The sequence below is a fragment of the Balaenoptera ricei genome, chromosome 10 (genome assembly GCF_028023285.1).
Source record: "Balaenoptera ricei isolate mBalRic1 chromosome 10, mBalRic1.hap2, whole genome shotgun sequence".
Classification (NCBI taxonomy): domain Eukaryota; kingdom Metazoa; phylum Chordata; class Mammalia; order Artiodactyla; family Balaenopteridae; genus Balaenoptera; species Balaenoptera ricei.
The window spans coordinates 77,460,863-77,483,279 of NC_082648.1; the positions used below are offsets into that span (position 1 = coordinate 77,460,863).

Genomic DNA, 22,417 nt, shown 5'->3' on the forward strand with positions numbered 1-22,417 from the left:
AAGAGTGGGATGCTGAAGGGTTAGTCCTCTCTCTCCTATGGATCTGAACAAAATTAGAAACAGTTTTCCTGCTGGAAAAGGTGTGTTGGAGTATCTACCTTGCAGAGGAAAGTCCAAAATCTTCCCCATCGTTCTATCTCTATCCATCCCTCACCCAGCTGTAGATTAAGCAGCAGGGTAGCTGCACTTCTTCCCCTACAAGAGGAAGACTAGAGAGGAGAGTGCAGCATTCAAGGTCCAGCTCTGAAAAAATTGTCTAGAGATGACGTAGACCTTGAACGCCAACTGCCTTCCCATAGAGATTACCATTTCACTGTAGTCATGAGAGTGGGATCTCTTGAGAGGTGTGAGACGGAAGAAGAAGAAAGACATTTCCTCCCTCCTATTGAAGGTTCTGGGAAATTGATATTTTGTGGGCCAGCAAGACTGTGGAAAAAGAAAAAAAGGCCACTTCTGCTAATATTATCCTCAGCTCCGTGTATATCAAATGTACATACAAACCACTGCTTCTGCTTCAGAAGAAAGTAAAGGAGCAAACCCTCCTTTATGCCAGCGGATCAGAGATGATGTGCTATGTACACTTCTGAGTGGTCGAACTTAGTCTCCCCCAAATCTCCCCGTTGAACCTTCACACATTCATCAAAACCCACTTCAACCCTTACCTGCTCAGTGAAGTCTTCCATGTTCCTCTGTGCTTATTCTCCTACCCTTGGAAGATCCTCTGAACTACTGCTGTAACTTGCATATACTCCTATGATAAAATTTATCCCTCTGTATTTCTATTGTTTGGTTAAATGATTGTGTCCTTTGTTAAACTCTGATCACCTTAAAGTCAAAGATGGCATCTTATTCATTCTTATATCCCCAGTGTCTGGCACAGATCTAGTAAATACTTTTCCATGAATAAAAATCCACTCTGTGCCATGAAAATCATATTTAAAGTCATTGGGAGTATTTAGAATATGATACCAACCAGTTACATATGGCTATTAACTTAAAATTCATTAAAATTAAATAAAATTTAAAAGTAAGTTCTTCAACTCTATCACATTTCTAGTGCTCCATAGCCATATTTGGCTAGTGGATACAGTACTGAACAGTATTGATATAGAACATTTTCAAAGTTGAACAGTGTTTTTGTACAATAGTTTCAATTTTTATGAACAAATTCATCTTTTTTGAAGTGTGAAAACACTGATTTGGACTGGTGGGATGCCCATTATTTTATAGCCCTGCACACTATCGCAAAGAAGATGGAAGATGCTACGGATGTTCAGTGATTCCTCATTGTTGGGCACATTCTTTTCTAAAGTAGCAGAAAGCAACACACTGAAGTGACGGAAAGTTTGCCTTTCTTACTTACAGGCTGTGTATCCATGGGAAAATTACTTGACCTCTCTGTGGCTCCATCTGCTCATCTGTAAAAGGGATAGTAAATAACCATACAGAGCCCACAGGGCTGTTGTAAACATTAAATAAGATACTTTATATACAGTTAAGACATAGTATTCAATAAATAATAGTGATTATCTTTATGGCACCTGCTCCTCAACACTCTAACCTATTAACACAATGCGGAGGAACTGCTGAGAACCATGGATAGATTCCCTTCATAATCTTTAAGACTATCACCTTTGGTCTTGACATGCTATGAATTGCATAAACTGTTGTATAAGCAAGGGCTGACCCTAACTGGATCAGGGCTATGATTCTGACTCTGCATTTCCTATATCTCAATTTCATCATCTGTGAAATGGAAATAGTACATTCTTATGGAATTTTTGTGATAAGTAGACATGGTCCAAAAAGAGCCAAACACAGAAGCTGGCAATTTGTTGTATGCATTGAGTAAACTCCAGAAATAAATATCTGTTGTTGCTACTGTTGTTGTTGTTGTTGTTTTTATCTTTCTACCAGGAGTTATCTCATGTCTGCAATATATTCAGTGCTAGTTTATTGAATGAATGAATGAATGAACAAATGAATGAATAGAGTATGTTAAAGCAATAAGTAGCATTTTCCAGTTATTGGCTGATAATAGACTATGAATAAATATCACTAACATGCTCACTGCATAATTAAATAGCTCATACAGAGTTTTGTACATTCCAGGCAGTAACTGGTATGAGGAGAATATGACTTTAACTGCAACAGTTTAGAGCTCTGTGCTCTGACTCTCATGATTCTTTTTTTTTTTTAGTTTATTTTTTAATTAATTTATTTTATTTTGGGCTGTATTGTGTCTTCGTTGTGGTGTGCGCGCTTCTCACTGCGGTGGCTTCTCTTGTTTCAGAGCTCGGGTTCTAGGCACGCGGCTCAGTAGTTGTGGCACGTGGGCTTCAGTAGTTGTGGCTCACGGGCTCTAGAGCGCAGGCTCAGTAGCTGTGGTGCACGGGCTTAGTTGCTCCGCGGTATGTGGGATCTTCCCAGACCAGGGCTCGAACCCGTGTCCCCTGCATTGGCAGGCGGATTCTTAACCACTGCGCCACCAGGGAAGCCCTCTTATGATTCTCATAATTATCCAAATATTATTTTGGTTTTCTGCCAAATTTATGTACAATACATAATTGACTGTGTGCATCTTCTGTTTACTCTTCGATTTTTAATACTAACCATATTTCTTTCAATAAGTAAACTCTGCTTTAGTCAGAGCCATTATAAAAACAGTCTGCTGTTTCATAATGGGAAACCAGATTTAGCTAATCATTTGACAAAGTTTCATCAAATATTTTTGTATTCATTAGCATCTCTGATCAATGCAGAAAAGTCTAAAATAATCGGGGTCATAAAAAGTGCCTGGGATGACAAACGATGTAAATGTAATGCTTAGCTGAGGCTGGTGGAATTTGTTCAATCATCCTACGGATACTGTTATAGTGTTTGGGCTAGTTATTCTTTGAGTGTCCTGACCAGATCCATTCCCCTCCCTTCTCTGCTCTGCCCCAGGAGGAGGCTTAATCTTCCTGGTTTTCTTGATGGTTACCTTCCCTTTTAGGTTTGATCAGTGAAAGGATGTGAAGTAGAAGGAAAGAAAGGTTGATACCCTGCTTCAGTACTTCACCTCTGGTGGATGTTGCAATCCCTCCAGGGACATGGCTGCTTGGGCATGGAAACCTTCCATGGGTGTCCTCTCACTTAGCTCCAGAAACTCAATTTCTTCTGCTGTCCATTTAGCCACATGGGTGAGAATGCCTTTCCTCCATTGCCCATTCCTAGGTGCCTCACCACGCCTAATTTCATGCCATAAACTCTGCACACACTCTAAAATAGTCCCTTCATTAAATTATCCTCATTTAAATTCTCTGGGGTAAATTCTGTTTTCTACCAGACCCTGACTTGTACAAAGGTTAAAAGAGAAAGCTCTATTGCCAGGTATTTAACTATAGGAAAGTTATTAAACTTCTCCTAACTTCAGTTTACTTTTCTACAAAATGGGAATAACAACAGTATTTACTCATTTACTCTATAGGGTTGTGAAATTTGTATGTAATAATGAGAGAGAATCTCATGACTTTTCCTGAAATTTTGTGTTAATATGCTTTTGTGTGTGGGTAAATGATGGAGGAGATTCATATTTTGCAACCATACGTGAAGCCAGCCTGAAAATGTAATGAAGGAAGGCAAAGCTGAAAGAATTGCAGAGAAACTCCTCTAGAGGCTCATCTAATAGCAGGACTGTTTTGTATTTCCCTTTATCGTTACCAGTTTGGATCTGGGTCTCAGTATTTACAATCAGAAAACACCCAAGGTTATAAAAGAAATAAACTGTTTTCTCATGTTTACTTATTAGATGGTGATAGCATAAATGTATTTTTTGATAAATATTTACTCTTGGTAAATCAGCCCATTCCCCAGGCTTGTTGAATGGTCTGCTTTGATAGCTATTTCTAAATCCTGCAGAAAAAAAAATTTAAAATCGAAGGTTTAACTAAATGCAGGAAATATTTCTAATACATCTAGTAAGTACAGAAATGCTCAGCCTGATTACACACATAATAGTTTTAAAATTGATTTAGTATTTAGTAACTGAAAATATTGGTTTTTTAGACCAATAAGAGAAAGTCAGTTTTGTGCCTTATCAGCTTAATACTGAATATAGATAAAGTGAGTTATAATGCGCAAATGTCAAAGGACAGAGGTAGAATACACACCTAAGAACTTGAAAAGGTGTGCTGTTTTTATCAAGAAAGCAATGTTTACTCTCTTCAGAAAATTGAGGTTAGGGAAGATTTACAATTACGCTTTTATACAATAGTAATTTAAAATGTACTTGTGAATTTATTTTTTTCAAAATAATGACATTAGCAAAATTTTTACATAGCCTGTATTGAATTTACACACTCAAATGAGGCTTCATCAGTAATAATGGGGATGAATACATTATTGCTAGACTATGTCAAAGGCGCTAACCCCCCTATGAGTTACAGAAGATTGATACCATTTTTATTTGATTTCTTCTGGAAATTAAAAGCTCTACTAAATTGTTTACTCCAAATTTTACATTTAGTGAAATAAGAATATCTGCAATAGCTCAGTTAACATCAATAATAAACTTCAAAAAAGGATTCTGAAAATGGCAGGCAAAATTTTTTTTTTTTATTGTAGGCAATTATTTAAACTGCATATTTGGCTTTACGCATAATAAGTCATGTGGGAAAAACATCCACATTGCAGTTAGGTTTCCAGTATCTAGCTTTCTTTTTTTTTTTTTTTTTGAGCAGTGACATTAACGGGATTTTGCCAGGTTATAAAAACGAGGGCTTTCTTGGGAGCTACTTGTAGTTTCCGAGCTGAATGGCAGAGCGCACATAGACACATCGGAAGGTGGATGGCTGGATCTCCCAGTACTGGACTGGGTTGCTGAAAAGGCTCACCCCAGAATAAGAAGCCTTTTTGGTGTTGTATCCAGGTGGGCAGAAGTCGTTAGGGCCGATTGCAGAGATGTTGTTGTTGTGAAGGTAGACAACCTACAACCCAAAATAATGGCACATGGTTATTTTCCTCTAAATATATTGAGACCATACACATATATACTTTATTCATTTTTAGTACACTCATCCTTCAGTTTAAATACCTTAATACTTCTCAAACCAAACTTTTGATTTCTTTCTCTCTTTTTAATCTGCTTTTCCCTCCCTTAGTCTTCCTCATCTCAGTATATGGCATTTCAGTCTTTCCAGATGACTCAGGCTAAAAACATTGACATTATCTCTGACTCTCCCTGTCTCTTATACTCTCTGCCCAACCATCAACAAATCCCACTAGTGCAACCTTCAAAATGCACATATAATCCAGTTCTGCCCCATATCTACTCCTACAGTCTTATCCAAAGCCACCATTATTTCCTTCTGGATTATTGAAGTTTCCCTGATTGTTCTTCCTGCTTCCTCTTTTGCCTTCTTGAAATCTGTTCTTTCTTTCTTTCCCTTTTTCTCCCTTCCTTCCTTCCCTCCTGCGTCCCTTCCTTCCTTCCTTTCACCAATTATTTTAAAAAGTAAGCAAGTTATATCATCTTTGCCTCAATACCCCAGCAGCTTCCCATCTTATGCAGAGTAAAATCCAAAGTTCTCACAGTGGCTGACAAATCCTACATGATCTGGCATCCTTCTACTCCGAGCTCATCTCTCCTTACTGTTCAATCCAACCGCCCTAACCTACTTGTTTCTCTTCTCTAGAGGATGGTCCCTCCTCAGGTTGACACACACTGTTTCCTCCTTCTGGCATAAACTTCTCTAAGATATCTGCAAGTCTTACTGACTCATGTAATTCATTTATCCTTACCAAAGAAGTCTTTCTTGACTATCCCATTCTGCCATATTCTGTTCCAATTATATTTATTTATTTTTATTTAGCGCAATGATCACTATATAACATATTATATATATATTTGCTTTTTGTCTGTTTTCCTCCTCTAGAATAAAAGCTCTATGAGGTAGGAAACCTGTTCAGTTTTGTTCGTGACTGTATCTCCAGTATCTACTAGAACAGAGTAGGTATTCAACAAATATATGTTGAATGAATAAATGAATGAATTCATGGTTATTTCATAAATTGTGTCTACATGGAACATTATGTTTTCAGGGCAAAGATAAAATGATAGACCTTTTAATGAATTATATAAAATAAGGAAGTAATACATAGTGAAGTAAGAGAGGGTATAGAGTATTAGAATCAAAATTAAAAATCACAAACTCTAAGAAATACTTGAATGTCACTGCATTTGGAGTATATAGACCTAGAAATTTTTAACAAAAATGTATTCTATGTTACAAATTCGGCTCAATGAATATAATGTTATAGTTCATCAGAAATTTTTTCTGAAATATATTTTATGGTTATGTTTAAGATAATGGTAATTTGTTCATAGATTTTCTTAGGGAAATTAATATCAGACTTAAAAAGAATTATAGAAATGAGTTTTTATTCCCATTATTTATATGTGAATTCTGAAGAATAAGAAGTGAATTGATCATAAAACCAAGGCTAAAATATAATGCTAAGGCAATAATTTCTAAAGCAAGCTATAAAACCTATGAGGTACTCCCTTAAAATAATTGACTTGAAATATTGTTCCACCTACCAGAACACTTGCATTCATATGCTGGTGAAAAGGGTTTTGATTAAGAAAGGGTTTAGAAGGAGAACAATAGATGTATTACAAAAACAGAAACAAGGAATATTAAAATCAAAACAGTATCTGTGAGGTTCGTGTGCGTTTGTGTGTGTGTGTGTGATTCTCAAACTTTGAAAATTTCTTCTTGTCATTGACCATTCTCCATTTCTTAGAAGTGATTAACAAGAAAGGAGAGAGGTGTTTGGTGAGATTTTATGGCTAATAGTGAAAATGAGAGAAGGAAATATCAAGACATAAAGAAAGTATTAGTCTGTGTAAAAAGGAAAGTAAATTTCCAACCTGTTCTATGAGGTCAATATTTTCTTAAAGCCCAAAAAAAATCATCACAAAAAAGAAAACTACAATCAAATATCTCATATATAGACAAAAAATTAACAAAATTTTAGGAAACTGTATCTCACAACATTATAAAAGGACTATTCACCATGGCCAAGACCAAGCATGATTTATCTCAAGGGTGTAAAACTTATTTAACTGGAAATCAATTAATTTTATAGAGCATATTAAAGGAATAAAGGACAAAATCACATGATCATCTCAATAGAAAAGAGAAAGCATTTGAAAAAACGCTTTCATGATAAAAATTTTCAGTAAACTAGAAATCAAAGGGAACTTTTTTAACTTGATAAAGAGCATCTACAAAAGACCTATAGCTAGCATCATGCTGAATGGCAAAAGGTTGATTGCCCTTTTAAACTAGGGACCAGGCAAAGATGTCTAATTTTATCACTTCTATTCAACATTGTACTGGAGATGCTAGCCAATGCAATGAAGTAAGGAAAAGAAATTAAAGGAATTCAGATAAAAAAGAATACTTAAAATTCTCTTTATTTACAAATTACATGATCCTGAATGTAGAATATCCAAAGGAATGCACAAAAAACTACTGCAACTAAAAACAATTTCAGCACAGCACTAGGGTAGAAGAAAGATACACAAAAATCAACTGAATTTCTATAAACTAACAACAAAAAATTCAAAAATAAAATTAAGGTAAACAATTCATTCACAATAGCATCAAAAATAATACAAAATTTAGGAACAAACTTAATAAAAAATTGTAAAACTTGCACACTAAAAATGCCAAAATATTGCTGTGAGAAAATAAAGACAAAATAGAGAGATATCCCATGTTTGTGCATTGGAAGACTCAATGTTATTACAAGGAAAATTCTCTCCTCTTGATCTATAGATTCAACACAATTCCTATCAAAGCCCTAGCAATCTATCTGAGAAGAAATGAACAAGTTGGTTCTAAAATTTGAATGGAATGCAAAGAAACAAGAATAGCCAAAATTTTGAAAAATAAGAACAACATTAGAGGGCCTTCATTTCTAATTTCTAAACATAATCAAAACCTACAGTTATCAAAAGGTATAGTACTAGCAAACAAAATGTGGTATATCCATACAATGAAATGCAATTCATCAATAAAAATGAATGAATTACTGACACACGCTACGATATGGGTGACCTAAAATTACCATGATAAGTGAAAGAAGCCAGCCACAAAAGCCACACATTGTATGATTACGTTTATATGAAATGTCTAGAAAAGGCAAATCCATAGAGACAGAAAGTAGAGTAATGGTTCCCCGTGGGTGGGGATGAGATTAAGAACAACTAGAAATATATAAAAGGGATATTTTGGAGGTAATCAAAATGTTCTAAAACTGGATTGTGGTGATGGTTGAATAATTACATGATTTTGCTAAAAATAATGGGACTATATAGATATAGAAAAGAAACTAGAGTAGGTGAAACCCTACTCTAGATATAGAAAAGAAAGTAGAGTAGGTGAAACCCCTGGGACCCTCTAGAAATGCAGGTAAAATGGGTACATGGATGCCAATTAGAGATGGAAAACCAAGAGTGAGGTCCTTCTGAATGTGGGGCTCTGTGTGAATGTCCATGAGATTTGCTGATATTAAACAAAGATTTCAAAATGGCATGTTTTAGAATTTTTTCTCTGTGACCCACAATAAGACACACATTATATATTGAGCTTTAGTATATATGGATCTATGCATATGAAACAAAAATTTTATAAAATACTTACCATTACAGTGATATTTTCTATTCTATTCAACTTATTCCATCCCATCCCATGGGATGTTCCAAATGAAACTATTAAACTGATTTTATGAACTCAGTAATATGTCCAGACTAAAATTTGAAAAACAGTAATCAAGAAGATGAAAATTATTATTCTGAGATCTAAAAAAAACCCCAAACCAACCAAACAAAAAAGCCCACCACCAACAAAAACCTTAATAATGACAACGTTAGCTATTTTTATTAGGTCTTCCAAGCATCTTGGTTTTACTTGTGGCTCCAAGCTATGCTTACTCACCACTCTACCACCACCAAATACCCACTGAAAATGAATCAGCATGAAATAAAACGTCTTTAATTTCATCTTCATATGTAGAATTCTTACACTTTACTGAAAGCTAGCTAATGTAAATTGTGATATGTAAAGATAATTTGGAGTTTTTGGCACAACTCAATAAAATAAAAGAGATCAGAAATTTATTGACACTGTTGACGGCAGAGTAAAGGATAAACCCATTTTGAACCCCAAACAAAGAAGTTGAGATACTAGATTACCAAAAGGTCAACTTTATAAGACGGTTTTATCTGTAAAAGAGTGTCAGTTTAAGACACAGTTTCTGAATCACCATGATTTAACTAAGTACCTACTGAAATTTCTGAAAGAAACAATTTAAATACAATCTTTAAAAAAACTGAAAAATTAGAAGAAATATACAAATATGTAAAATCTGTCGATGACCACATTATTTATTTTTTAAAAATATATAATTTAAATAATGTGTTTGTTTAATTTCCTCAAGGTAACAATGGAAATCTTATATTGTTATATATGAAATAACTATGATTATTTAAGGTAATAAGCACACTTTACATTTATAGATTTATGGACTGTAAAGCTATATTACCATAGTGGGCCACTGAACCATATCTTCTTATCTTTAAGAATACACTATAACTTGATAATTTGTATAAAGTTAATTCAGTCAGTCACACTACTATCAATAGATAAACACTGTCTTTTGACCTATATGACATCTGCTGAAGCTAAAAGTTAAAACTACTATTTTATTCCATATCTATGCACAGCAGATGATATTATCTTTTCCAACAAGTATGTATTTGTTACACTGATCTGTGACTTGAAACTACCCTGCTTCATAAAAAAAATATTACATTCTGGAAGCAAGCATTATAGTAAGTTCAAGTCAGTAGTCCTAATTTTAAAAAAGTAATACTAATTTAAACCCATAGATTTCACAAAACCAGAATGAATATGTAGAAACATCAAAAATATCTCTGCAGAAGAATTTCTAAGCAGAGCTTCCTGCCTCCTAGCATCCCAGTAGGGAGGATTTGCTCCCTAGATATCCCTCACAATCCCTTAGTGGCATTGCATTACCTGGATGTACTTATGATCCGCCAGCCCATCAGGCACTTTGATAAGCTTGTTGTTGTTCAAATGAAGTTCCCTCAAATGAGGAGTGTTGGCCAGAGAGTCATTGTCGACAGCAGAGATGCTGTTGAAACTCAGTCCCAACCTGCAACAGAAAACAAAAATGAATGGATACACTACATGTGGATGCCTTCTTACAGGCACTGTGTGATTAATCAAGTCAATAGGAAAAGAACTTTGTTTTGTTTTGTTTTTGTACTTACTGTTACCTCTGCCTAATGTGATTTTTCCAAACTTTCTGAGTTGGATAGAGCCCATTTGTTCTTAAGGTTTCAGCTCAGAGTTACCCTCTTTAAAACTCCTCTAACAGTACCAGACTGGATACAGTGTACCCCTAGTGAATGCTCATATAGCATCCTGTTATCACCCTCTTGTAAAACTCTAGGGACTGTGTATTTGTGTGTCTTGCCTTGAGAAAAGTGACTGTCTTGTGGTATATCCAGTACTAACACAGAGCTTGATATGATCAATGAATAGCTGCTGAATTGACTGTATAATGAATACAGTGAATTCATTTGAGAGAAAAATGAAAGGAACATTATCATTTCCTGCACTTTGTAAACCAAGCAATTGTATATTTATTATGCAAATTTATTTGTTGTAAATAAAAAGTGAAAGGTTCTAATGAGTCAATAAACCTACCTGCCACAAAGGTTAACAGAATTAGCATTTTACATTTGTTTGAGTTTATCAGTGACCATCTGTTACCTGTCAGAATATGCCTGGTGCCAACATTCTTGGCCTCCTGACACTGATCTCTGAGCTATGGCCTCTAGACCCCTGATCTCTGACCCTGATCTTGGCCCCTCTGACATTTCTTATACAATGCCACTCAAGGTTTTGGGTTGTATTTTTTTTTAATTAGATGTTTAACAAGTGAGAGTCTGCAGCTGTGATGTCCCCTCACAGTAAATGGGATTCAAAAGTCAGGAGAAGTTGACTTGAAGACAAAACTGTGTACCCAACGTTCTAGGAATAAATCTCTGTCAGAACCAGGGTTCTGTCAATCCAAAAGGGCAGAGAGAGATGAGGCCACAAGGTTCTGGAAGAGAACCAGAAAGCTCCAAGGAAGAGAAAGGGGAAGAATCTATTGGATTCCTTCAAATTTCGTGAAAAAGACTCGGGCCCTTTTTGTAGGATGATTCCTGCTTGCTTTCAGCTAGTTGAGATCTTTGAGCCCTTTTGGGATTTAGATGTTGGTTTAGGTAACCAAAGTCTTCCAATTTTAATCATGACTTGGTATTTGAAATAACCGAGATTAAAGTGTACTGATTTTAGGCTATTAATAGCACAGTTGGTTTGTCTTACCTATTGATTATCAACCTGGCATCTTGTCTCATAATATTTTGTTTTTTCCCAGTCTTAAACTTTCATCTTTTGTTTCTGGTCTTTCCATTTCTGTTTCAGAATCATGTCTCTATTTCTTATAGCACTCTAAATCCCATATCCAATTTGGGCTAATACATTTCTTAGAATATAATAATCTTAATTATCTATTGAAGGAAACTACATTTTCAATGATTAATTTATATTCACTCATCAAATGTTTTTGAGAACCTATTATGTTAAAGACTTTTATCCTAGGCTTGTGAGGGTAGAGGAGACACGGCTCAAAAACCACCATGATTCTTTCCATCGAAGAATATTCCACCTATTAGGGGAGATGATGATATATGTGCTTAATAAGAAAAGGGAAGTTTGCCTGATTAAAACACTTTATTTTTTTTTGCAGAGGGACATACAGTATTTTTTCTTCACTTGTTCCTAGTAACTAATCGGAATATTTGCGCTGCAACAACGTTCTGAGGTCAGTGGCTGCTTTTTTCTCCTTTCCTCAGTTTTGATTTTCAGCACCAAAATACCCTTCATGTTCCAAAATCAGTGAGGAGCAAACAACATAAGGATTTGATGGTTTAATAGATGGATTTTTCTGGACTTGATTCCAAAGAGAAATGCATTTAGTCAATTCAAGAGTTGGGAAAGTTTGTTGGCCAATGAGGTATTTTCCTCTGATTTAATGAATGGAATTCAAAATCCATTTAAACAGAAATCTTCATTTCTATTGACCTTTTCAAAGTTTATTAGCTCTTTATACTTCTATGCTTCTCTTTGATACAAAGCATATGATTTTATATTAAAGAGAGGAAACTCAAAATCTCCATACCACTTTCAGTACAAAATAAACTTACTTTTCTAAAATGACACAAATATTACGACTGATTTACCATATTTAGAATTTTATACTATGGTCAATCCCAACTGCTACTTCTACTCCTCCTCTTCCTCCTCCTAATAATAATAATCCAATAATAATAGCTGTCCAAAAGACAGTTCTACACAATAAGCAATGCAACTTATCTTCCTACATTTTTCTCCAGCTAGAGAGACCTAATCAACATAGAAAGGTAGGTAATGCATAACAGTATTTTGAAAAATATCTTCTTCATTAGAGAGTGTAATTAAAATAGCTTTAGATAAAGGATTTCTTATCATTTGAGACACCAGGGTTATATATTGCAGCTATAGTCACATGCATATGACACCTTCAGGCCTCACCTCCACTGGGTCACTGGGGGATAACCACAGAAATGGGAAAAACTGCATTATATATCCATCTGCTCTTAGGTATTTCTCAGAGACAAATGATATGCTTTATATTTATTTATCCACTATGAAATTTATATGCAAAAAAAAGGAGTGAGCCAATCTGGTACAACCCTGTGCTTCTCTGTAAGAACATTCAGCAGTATGTGTGGATCAAGAGCAGGGTGTCCCTTGAAGACAGCTGAAAGGGTCTGCCAGCACTCTTTTTTTATTGCTTCACCACATTGCAAATACAGAAAGACTGAAGTTAGGTTAGAAAGCAGGATGGGCACTAGTGATCATCTATAAGGAAAAAAAAAAAAATTAAGAAGGCTCAGAAAAAATGTTTTTCAGAGTACATCAAATGTCCAGAGACATTTTAAACTCTTTAGAGGATAGGAATTAGAGAATCTCATGATAACTATTCTGTACTGTAGTGTGAGATGCCCAATATTCCCATGTCTGGTAGCTTTCATTTTAATACATTTTCAAATTCTGGATACTATGTTATAATTTACTTAGCCTTCTGTTTCATACAATCAAGTTAGAACAGATTGAATGAATATACTGATTTAATCAAATATCTTATACATATGATATATCTAAATTAATCTAAAAATAATATGGTATTCATAAAAAATAAGGGTGATTTTGGTGGGGTTATGATAAGAACACTATTTCATTAGTTTTTTTTAATATTAATAATTGGGCAAGCTGAAATTTGAGGTTTGTAGAAACAACAACAAAAAATGTGGTTTAGGCAAAAAAATCAATCATCATGTTTCTAATTCTGAGCATATAGGCACAATATACCTAGCCATTTTACTGATGGAATGTTATGAAAGAATATTATTACTTAGCCAAATTATTCAGTCCTTTCAGGCTAGCTGCATCAACTTTGGAGATTTTGTTGCCATCAAGATGTAATTCAGTAAGGGAAGGAGGAAGACCTGCAATATGGAAATATAAGAAGTTAAATTAGCAGATAAATGTAATTAGAGAATGTACAAAGACTTAATGAGAACATGTGCCATCAATTTTCCAAAAGACATACAGTTTCAAAGGATTTTCTTTGCATCTGATTCATCAGTTTTGCTTTTCATCTTTTTCCTTCATCCCTTTCATACAATAATATATGTTTTGGGAAGTAGTACAAGCCCTTTCTGCTTTTCTCCTAGATTTATTATGACAAAAACATGGACTGGGTTTACCATGTAGTAGATTTTTGTCTTAGCCACTGTCAGGATACAGTTGTAGAACTGAAGAAAAACCCTGAATCTCATTAGTTTCTTACAGCTTTGTTAATGGGCTAGCACTGCCATTGACAAAGGATAATAACTTTAAAATGAGGAGATGGGCATTTGCACCATAATAAAACAATTATGTATAAGTTCAACCTATAAACAAACTTAACCAGGTATTTTATTAATGAGCATAATTAATAACTAACACTTATATACTGTGCTGGCTTTAGTTGTAATCAAGTTTTCCATAAAAACATCAAATGCCTCTGCAATACAGTGTGTAGCAAGAGCTAAAGCTTACTTGTTCCTTTAAAATCAAGACTGTTTCTTTATACAAGATGAGTACAGAGACCTATAATCAAGTGATCTGCCATATGTGGGGCACCTGGGGAAAAAATTTTAAATCCAAAGTATCCACTAAACCTCTGGATAGTACTTCGTGAATGGCTATGACTTCTAAAAATTTAGTAATGTAAATTTAAAAGTTTAAATCTTTTATTTTCATTTCCTCCTGCCATCTGAGGCTCTATTAGGTTTTTATACAGCTTTTTAAACGGCATATTGTTCCATTTACAAGAATAGCAACAACTACAAAGAAAATAGCAAATTGGTTACATGTAGAACTAACATCTGCTTAGCAGATATTGAGTTGGCCAAAAAGTTCGTTCGGGTTTTTCATAAGCTGTTTCAGGAAACCCCGAACGAACTTTTTGGCCAACCCAATAGTATTGGTTGTTTGTCCATAAAGAATAAAACTGGAAAATCACAGGTTATGTTTGGTCTGAAATTTTCATTGCATCCCACTGAATTCAGTCAAGATTGTCTATTTAATGTAGAAGTTTATTCCATATTTGATTTGAAAATGACTATTAGTTTCTCAATAGTAGTATGATTTGTGTGGGAGATACTAAGGAAAGGAACTTCTACTTAATAAATGTCTGTTATGTGCTGAACACTGAGATTAGCATTTTCGTAACTTAGCTCATGTAATTTTTTTCAATGTATAAATTATTTTTCATTAACCTTGTTTCATCGATGAGGAAACAGAGATTCACAATTACCCATTTTGTAGGCTATCTAGCTACTAAGTGGGGAAAGTAATATGCTCCCAGATGGCCAAAGAGAGTTAAAATAGCATGCTCTTAAATGAGGGAAATGAAATAACAATGGCATTATTCTTATGAGTAAATGTCAGGAAATCAGTCACTCTTGGAATAAGGGATTTCAACCACTTGAGTCTCCTTAGAATAAATATACATGGATTTTAAAAATACTTCTATAAAGAAAGCAAGTGAGTATATAACAAAGCAATGAGTGTATGTCCTTTTTTCCCTATCACTATGAAAAGACATTAAAAAAATGTAGTGTCTCTGGAACACCAATTATCATCACATCCATCATTCTTACCTTGTTTCTAAGTGTCTTCCCTTTTGGAACATCAGTTTCCAAAAAGAAAAGTTATGGGAAGTTTGACTGTGGAAGGAAATTTTGCAATGGGATGGAGAGAGGCAAATTTATAAAGAATATCATTAGCTTTTGCCACTATAGCATTTAGCCCAAGAATCTATACTCATTACTTTTTTTTTTCTTTTCCTTTTCCATTTTTAAGATAAAATATATTGAGAGCTTACTTTGGACCAAGTACTATATATATATTACAAGTCTTATTTATTGATACATCTATTAATCCTCACAAATATCCTAGAAGATAGGTGTCACTAATACCTTCATTTTATAGGTAACAAAACTGAGGTTTTAGAGATGTGGAATAATTAGCCTGAAGTCACAGAACAGCTAAATGACTGAGTCAGGCCTCTCACCCAGGTTGGTCTAACTCCAGAGTGTGAATTTATAATCTCTCTACTCCTCCATGGACTTTTCATGTCCATCAGTGATGGGACATAATATGTGGAAATTAAGACTCTTGGAAAGTGGTGACATCCAGGCATAAGGGTCCCAGCCTAGGAAGGTAGACTCATACATGACACAGGCATAAATATTCACAGGAAGAAGGACTTAAGACGGCAGCAGAGTGAAATGGTCAAACACATGAGCTCTGATGTCAGCCCAGCACAACCCAGCTGTGCCACTTCCTAGCTCTAAGGCCTTGGTCACAATTTACTTTATCTCTTTAAGACTTATTTTCCTCATTTATAAGACAGGTGTGATAATATTACTATAAAGGATTGTTTTGAGATTCATATAACAGAAGCCATGAAAAGCATTTGGCACAAGTGCTTAATAAAACTTACTTACTATGATTTTAATATTATTAAGAGTTTAGTAAATAAAAGCAAGCTAGAGAAGATGAGAAAAGAGCACCTAGCATAGGGATAGACACATATAAGAAATCAAGTAAAACTGATCACTAAATGATGAAATGTGTTACTGAGGTATATTTAGGAGATGTAGTTAGAAGGACAGCAAAATCAAAGATTGTACTTAACGCAAATTATCTGGCAGCATCAAGTAGTGAGAAATACCTGGACTTTAAATTCTAGCTACTTTACTTCACCTCCTACAGCTCTAAGGCTTTAGGCAAAATATATATAGAAAATTATATGTATATGTATATATATAATAAAATATACTATTATAAATATAAATTAAAAATATATTTACAAATATAAAATCCTTGCACTGGGGATTAAAAAATTACTTGTTACATGTAACAAGTCAGAGACTCAACATGAAAGTACTTTGTGAACTATAAATCAATCTCCCTCCATCTATCTATCTATCTATCTATCTATCTATCTATCTATCTATCATCTGCACCAGTAGTTGCTATTAATGGGCATCAAAAACATACTTTGTAGCAAAAAGACTGTGGAGAGGGCAAGGGGTAGTAAGGAACCATTCTATGGACTCCGTACTCTCTAGACTTGAAGTTTCTGTGGAAGCACAGTAAAGGGAAATTGTTTTCTGTGGGCAAGTACCTATATTTTCTACCCAGTTCAAGAACAAGATATCTAAGTTGAGGAAGGGCCAGACTAAGGGGAATATTTGAGAATACAGAGGCAGTTTTGTGAGACTGAAAAACCTGGGACCAGAAAAATGTAAAACTTAGAGAAACTTATTTTTGGTGATTTGATGCCTTCTCTGTCACAAAGATTGGCTTATGTGCCTCTCCTGGCTAAGCCCTAGCATGATGAGCTTACCCCTGTGACTGTATGATGTTTGCTGTTTATTTGCCTGTCTTTGTTCTATGCAATAAGATCCTTGAAGGCAGGTCTACATCCTATTCACTGCCCTGTCTCCAGTGTTTGTACTTTGCCTAGGCAAAAGGAGTGTTTAAAACACTTTTAATGAATAATAGAAGGTAATACTAATCCACTACTTATCTACAGGCCAGATATTTCTCTAATTATTTATTTAGTTTTAAAACAACCCAATGAAGTGGATGTTAATATTATTACCACTTTACAGATTTAAAAAATGTGTCATAGATGTTGAATAACTGGTCCAAGATCGTAGAGCCAATTAGTGACAGTCTGAACTCACGCAAATGAACCCCCAAATCCACACTCTTTACAACACACACCACCACTCTTAAATAAGAATGTGACCACTGTGAGTCCTGTTATTCAGTTAGTAATGACTAGAATGTCCTAAGATGGAAAGGAATTCACTAAGGGATTAGAGACTCAAAGTAAAAATTGGCTCAATATCAGAGGTACTTCCACGTATCATTTTTTTAAACAAAGTACCACTAAAGCACTCTATTTTTTTAAATAACTGTACTTTTTTTCTTTGTTATATCACAATTCCATAATATAAAATTATTGTGTGTTAACATACATTTTATGTTAGATGTAAGAGACTTTATAGGTGAAAGAGTCTAGCCATCTCTACTGTGAGCCTAGAGGGCCCAGTGGTCAGCTAGGTTCAGTAGAAACACTTCGAGGGATAGAGAATGGCCACTTGAGTCACCATTCAAATTTCCAAAACCATTTTTTAGTGTCAAAGCCTTTGGATTTAGATATTCAAATTGCTTTGGAGAATTTTCATCACCTTGAGGGATGGTGGTTATATTGGTGTCAGCAATGCGGATGTAGGAGAGCTTCTTCATTCCCTGGAAGGCTCCATTTTCAATGCCTGAGCTCTTCAGAGGGTTGGTGCCAAGTTCTACAAATGCAATAAGTGCAAAGCTTTTAGAGGACAATTTGAGGATATTGCAAGTCAGAGTAGTGTCTGTTCAACAAGAAGAAATTTGGGTTAATAACAACTTGCCTGAAAAACAAAAGAGAAATTAAAGGACATGCTTCTCAAAGCGATAGCAAATGGGGTAAAAATGTCCCTTATTAAAACAATCAAAAAACGAACAACAACAAAAAACCCCAAAGATTTATGATAAAGCAATAGTAGCAAAAACGATAACAACAAAATTATTTAAGGTCCATACACAGGTCTGCCTAGAAGTCAACAAAAGTGTTTACAAATCACACTTATTACGGGGCAATTACTTTACTAAGATATATTAAAATGTCGTTAAAATAATTTGAATCTAGGATTTTTTAAGCCAATTATAATATTACAAATATTTTACCGCACATAGAGAAAAGCTTTAGAACACATTTTTTTAAAGCAAGTGATTTATAGATGTTCAGACTAGAACAAATTCCCATAACAGAAAGGTGGCCTCCAAATATCTCTAAAAAGCACTACTTAATTCCATCCTGTACCTTGGGCATGCGGCAGCTAGTGTAGCATCGGCCCTAGAGCTTTCTTCCACGTTCTCAGATCCTCAAGGACAAGAATAAAAACGTCTTAAGGCACAGATTCAAAATCCCATTTCTCCTGGCCCGGCTACTGTTATTTCTATAGTATTAAGACATGTAAGTTCTAGCTAATTTACCTTCCTGTAGCTAAAGCTTACTTGTAATCTCTTAAGGTGAACCTTGAATCCTGCCTGGTCTTAGAGTTATAAGAATATCTGTACCTACGACAATCAACTGGTTCAATCCAGTGAGCACAGACTTTCGCACTTTGGTGATCTCGTTCTCATGGACACGCAGCTCCTGAAGAGTTTTGGGCATTTTCTCCGGCAATTCCTTCAGTTGATTCTTGGACAGATAAAGTCGTTCCAATTTCACCAAAGGTGCAAATGCCCCAGGGCTGATTTTGCTAATTTTGTTGTTGATAAGAATCAACGTCTGTAGACAGTGAACAAAAGCAACATCTTAATTCCAAAACCTTCCACACATAAATATGTATGTAAAGCAAGTGTGTGGTTTATTCGTTCCATTCATGGGACTAGCAGAGAAATCTGCAAAATTAGAAGAAATCAGAAAAAAATTAAACCGATCTGATTCCTTTACTTGAAAACATATGAGGACCTGAACATCAGGAGTAAAGGGGAGAGAAATTTGATAAAATACAGATTATAGATAGATAGATAGAGATATAGATATTTAATTTTTAAACAATAAATACTCCAAAATATTGAAACTACTAGAGTGACCTGAAAAGAATCGTGTGCCACAGGCATCCATTCTCCAATCAGCTTTTCAACCTAAAAGTCCATCTTCATTGGCTGTTGTCATGGATTCCACTACAAAAGGGTGGTACTAATTTATAATATCACCAACAATGCAAGAGAGTAAAATTTTCTTGCAGCCTCACAGAGTTAGATATAATCGCCTTCCAAAAGTTTGCCAAATTAGCACATTATGTTGTAGCTCATTGCTTTACTTTGCATTTCCTTGTCACTTGAGAGGTTAAACAAATTTCTTTTTTTATTTTGCTACCATTTATTGTTTGGAGGAAATGGATTGCTTGCTCACAAAACTTCGCATTTTTCTTAAGTTTTAGTGTATTTTAATAACTGGTTTACAGAATAAAGGTATAGATAATACGATATGCAGAGACAATATATTTTTCTTCTGTTTTTGCCCTTTTTACATATAAAGGTTTTATGTAGTCAAATATGTTATTTTTGGGGTAATTTAAAAATGTTTCTGAGTTCCATTCATATAGGAAGTTACTTGTAATCCATTATTGTTATACTATAGATATTGCTACACCTACTTTTGGACTACCTCATTCTCTTCCAATGATCTATATGTATACAGAACAACACTGATATTATTTTAAGTCAATTTATCAATTAATCCTAAGGAATTTAGGATAATTTTATCAAGGTTTAAGAAACCTGTATTTTCAATTGTAGCACATTTTTAGGAGCATATGAAAATGGAGAGGGGTGAAATAGGAACTACAGTAATAGAACAGTGAGAGCTTTCTGTCTCAGAAATGCAGGACTACTTTCTGAAGGTAACAGCTGGTTTAATGACCCATGTACATCCTCATATAGTTCACATTATTTGACTAATTAAAACTTATTACAAGTAACATAATCTTTTAACTAATCCTAACAGGTACATTGGTTGATTAAAACAAAATCCGAGGAAATTTCAAAGACTATTACAGAAAGTTCAAAAACCCATGAGGGTTAAAGTCATAGGAAATTGATATTAACAAGCAAAATGTCCAGAAGATCAGTAAAAGCCAGAGCTAGAGGAGAGAAGAGAGCACTTGCATCATTAAAAGGCAGCCACAATGGTGGATGCTTAATTATAAAGGCAAAGGCCATCCTTAATTGCCACCCATGGAAGAAAATTCTGAAAGACTGATACAATTAAATGAATTAAACGTGGTCTGAAAATCTGTCTTATTTTACATTAAATGTTGAAACCTATTATGAAGAATCAACCTGATTCTTGATGTGTTATCTGCAATTTCAGGTATTAAAATATTACTTCTTTTCCTAGATAATAACTAGACAATGTCTCTACTGGTGAGTATGCTGTAGTAATAATAACTGCTGCTAAATTTTGGGGTGGTGTGACATTTGTTCCCAATTATTCAGTAAAGTAGAAACTATAATAACACCTACAGGAGGCTGTTGTTAGGATGAAAAAATGATCATGCATATAGTCTGCTTCTTTGGAAAGCACCTTTCAAATGGCATTGTTGGTTGAAAGGTCTAGTCCAGCAAAAAGCATCTCCACTTTCAGAATAAAATAAATGTGAAAAATGAATCAACCATACAAATTTTGGTCATCATGATGTAAAATGTTAAGATATATGTAAATTAGAGCTTCATCTAAAACAGATCCATATGTGAAAAAAGATACTCATGTATATACAGTACTGCTAAAGATGGTTAATGTTAGTTTCATACACAGGGAAATGTATTGAAGAAAGCATAGTTATAATATTATAACAGGCAATGGAAAGATGTCAACATGGGAAAAAACTGACTAATTACATTGGCCAATGACAAAATAGAGAAAGAATCAAAGGTGAACCGCAGATATTCTTCAGGAGATCAACTGATGAAAAAAAGAATCACAAGCAGAAATGGATTATCATTAGTTAGGTAAGAGGCCGAGAGAAGTCGAATTGGGAGAGACCTTGTTGCTCAAGGGTCAGGAAATGCCTTGAGTACTATTTAACCTGAAATTGAAGCCCAGGCTCAAAAAATCAGGACTGCCTACTTCTCTGGTAACTAAAGAAAAGTGATCTAGCCTGGTAGGTAGGGGAGAGGTGACGAAAAAAGTGAGTGACAATAGAAATAGAGTGGAAGGAGGAGTAAAAGCATTTTTACCACCTTCATCAAAGAAAGTGGTCAAAAGGTATAAACTTACAGTTATAAGACAAATAAGTACTGGGGATGTAATGTACAACACGATGACTATAGTTAACACTGCTGTGTGGTATACCTGAATATTGCTAAGAGAATAAATCCTAAAAGTTCTTGTCACAAGGAAAACATTTGTTTTTCTTTTTTTTTTTAATATCTGTATGAGATGATGGATATTAATTAAACTTATTATGGTAATCATTTTGCAATATATGTATGTCAAGTCATTATACTGTACTCCTTGAAGTTATATAGTGCTGTATATCAATTATATTTCAATAAAACTGAAAAAAAATGTTGAAACCCGACTTAATAGTATGTACAATTTTCTCCAAAGCCATTTATGTAGGGCTCACACTGTACCAGGTGTTGTTTAAGGGATTTTATTGTTACTATCATATTTACAGGCAATTTATAAGTGCACAGACTCAAGCCAGACTGTTCCCGAGTTTGGATCTCAAACTCTGGCTCTTATTTGTTGTGTGACAGTAAGCAAGTAACATAACCTCACTGTGCCTGAGTATCCTCATCTGTATTAAAGGTGTTCTCAAGAGTGTCTACCTCATTAGAATAGTTACAAGAATTAAATAAGTTAATGTATACAAGATATTAAGAACAGTGCCTAGTATACAGTAATGGCTAAAGAAGGGTTTGCTATTATTCAATCTTTGACAATTTTTGTTTATTTTTAATTAAAAATTTTTAAAATTAGATTTATTAAGTTTTAATTCAAAGGAAATATATTGAATGCTGATATTATTATACTGAATTTTCCATTACTTTATAGAATAATTATGTAT

At 34.5% G+C, this 22,417-nt stretch overlaps 1 protein-coding gene across 2 annotated transcripts in view; it reads right to left on the reverse strand.

Moving 5' to 3' along the window:
- Positions 1 to 4,258: 4,258 nt before the first annotated feature.
- The window catches only part of DCN (decorin), a 35,663-nt gene continuing 17,504 nt past the window's right edge, over positions 4,259 to 22,417 (reverse strand). For both annotated transcript variants that reach the window (XM_059936656.1, XM_059936657.1), the window contains exons 4-8: positions 18,912 to 19,125; positions 17,984 to 18,097; positions 13,582 to 13,675; positions 10,089 to 10,227; positions 4,259 to 4,967 (exon numbers count right to left, since the gene is read on the reverse strand). In XM_059936656.1, coding sequence (XP_059792639.1) covers positions 4,773 to 4,967; positions 10,089 to 10,227; positions 13,582 to 13,675; positions 17,984 to 18,097; positions 18,912 to 19,125 — 756 coding nt within the window. In that variant the 3' untranslated portion in view covers positions 4,259 to 4,772. The remainder of the gene's footprint in view (positions 4,968 to 10,088; positions 10,228 to 13,581; positions 13,676 to 17,983; positions 18,098 to 18,911; positions 19,126 to 22,417) is intronic.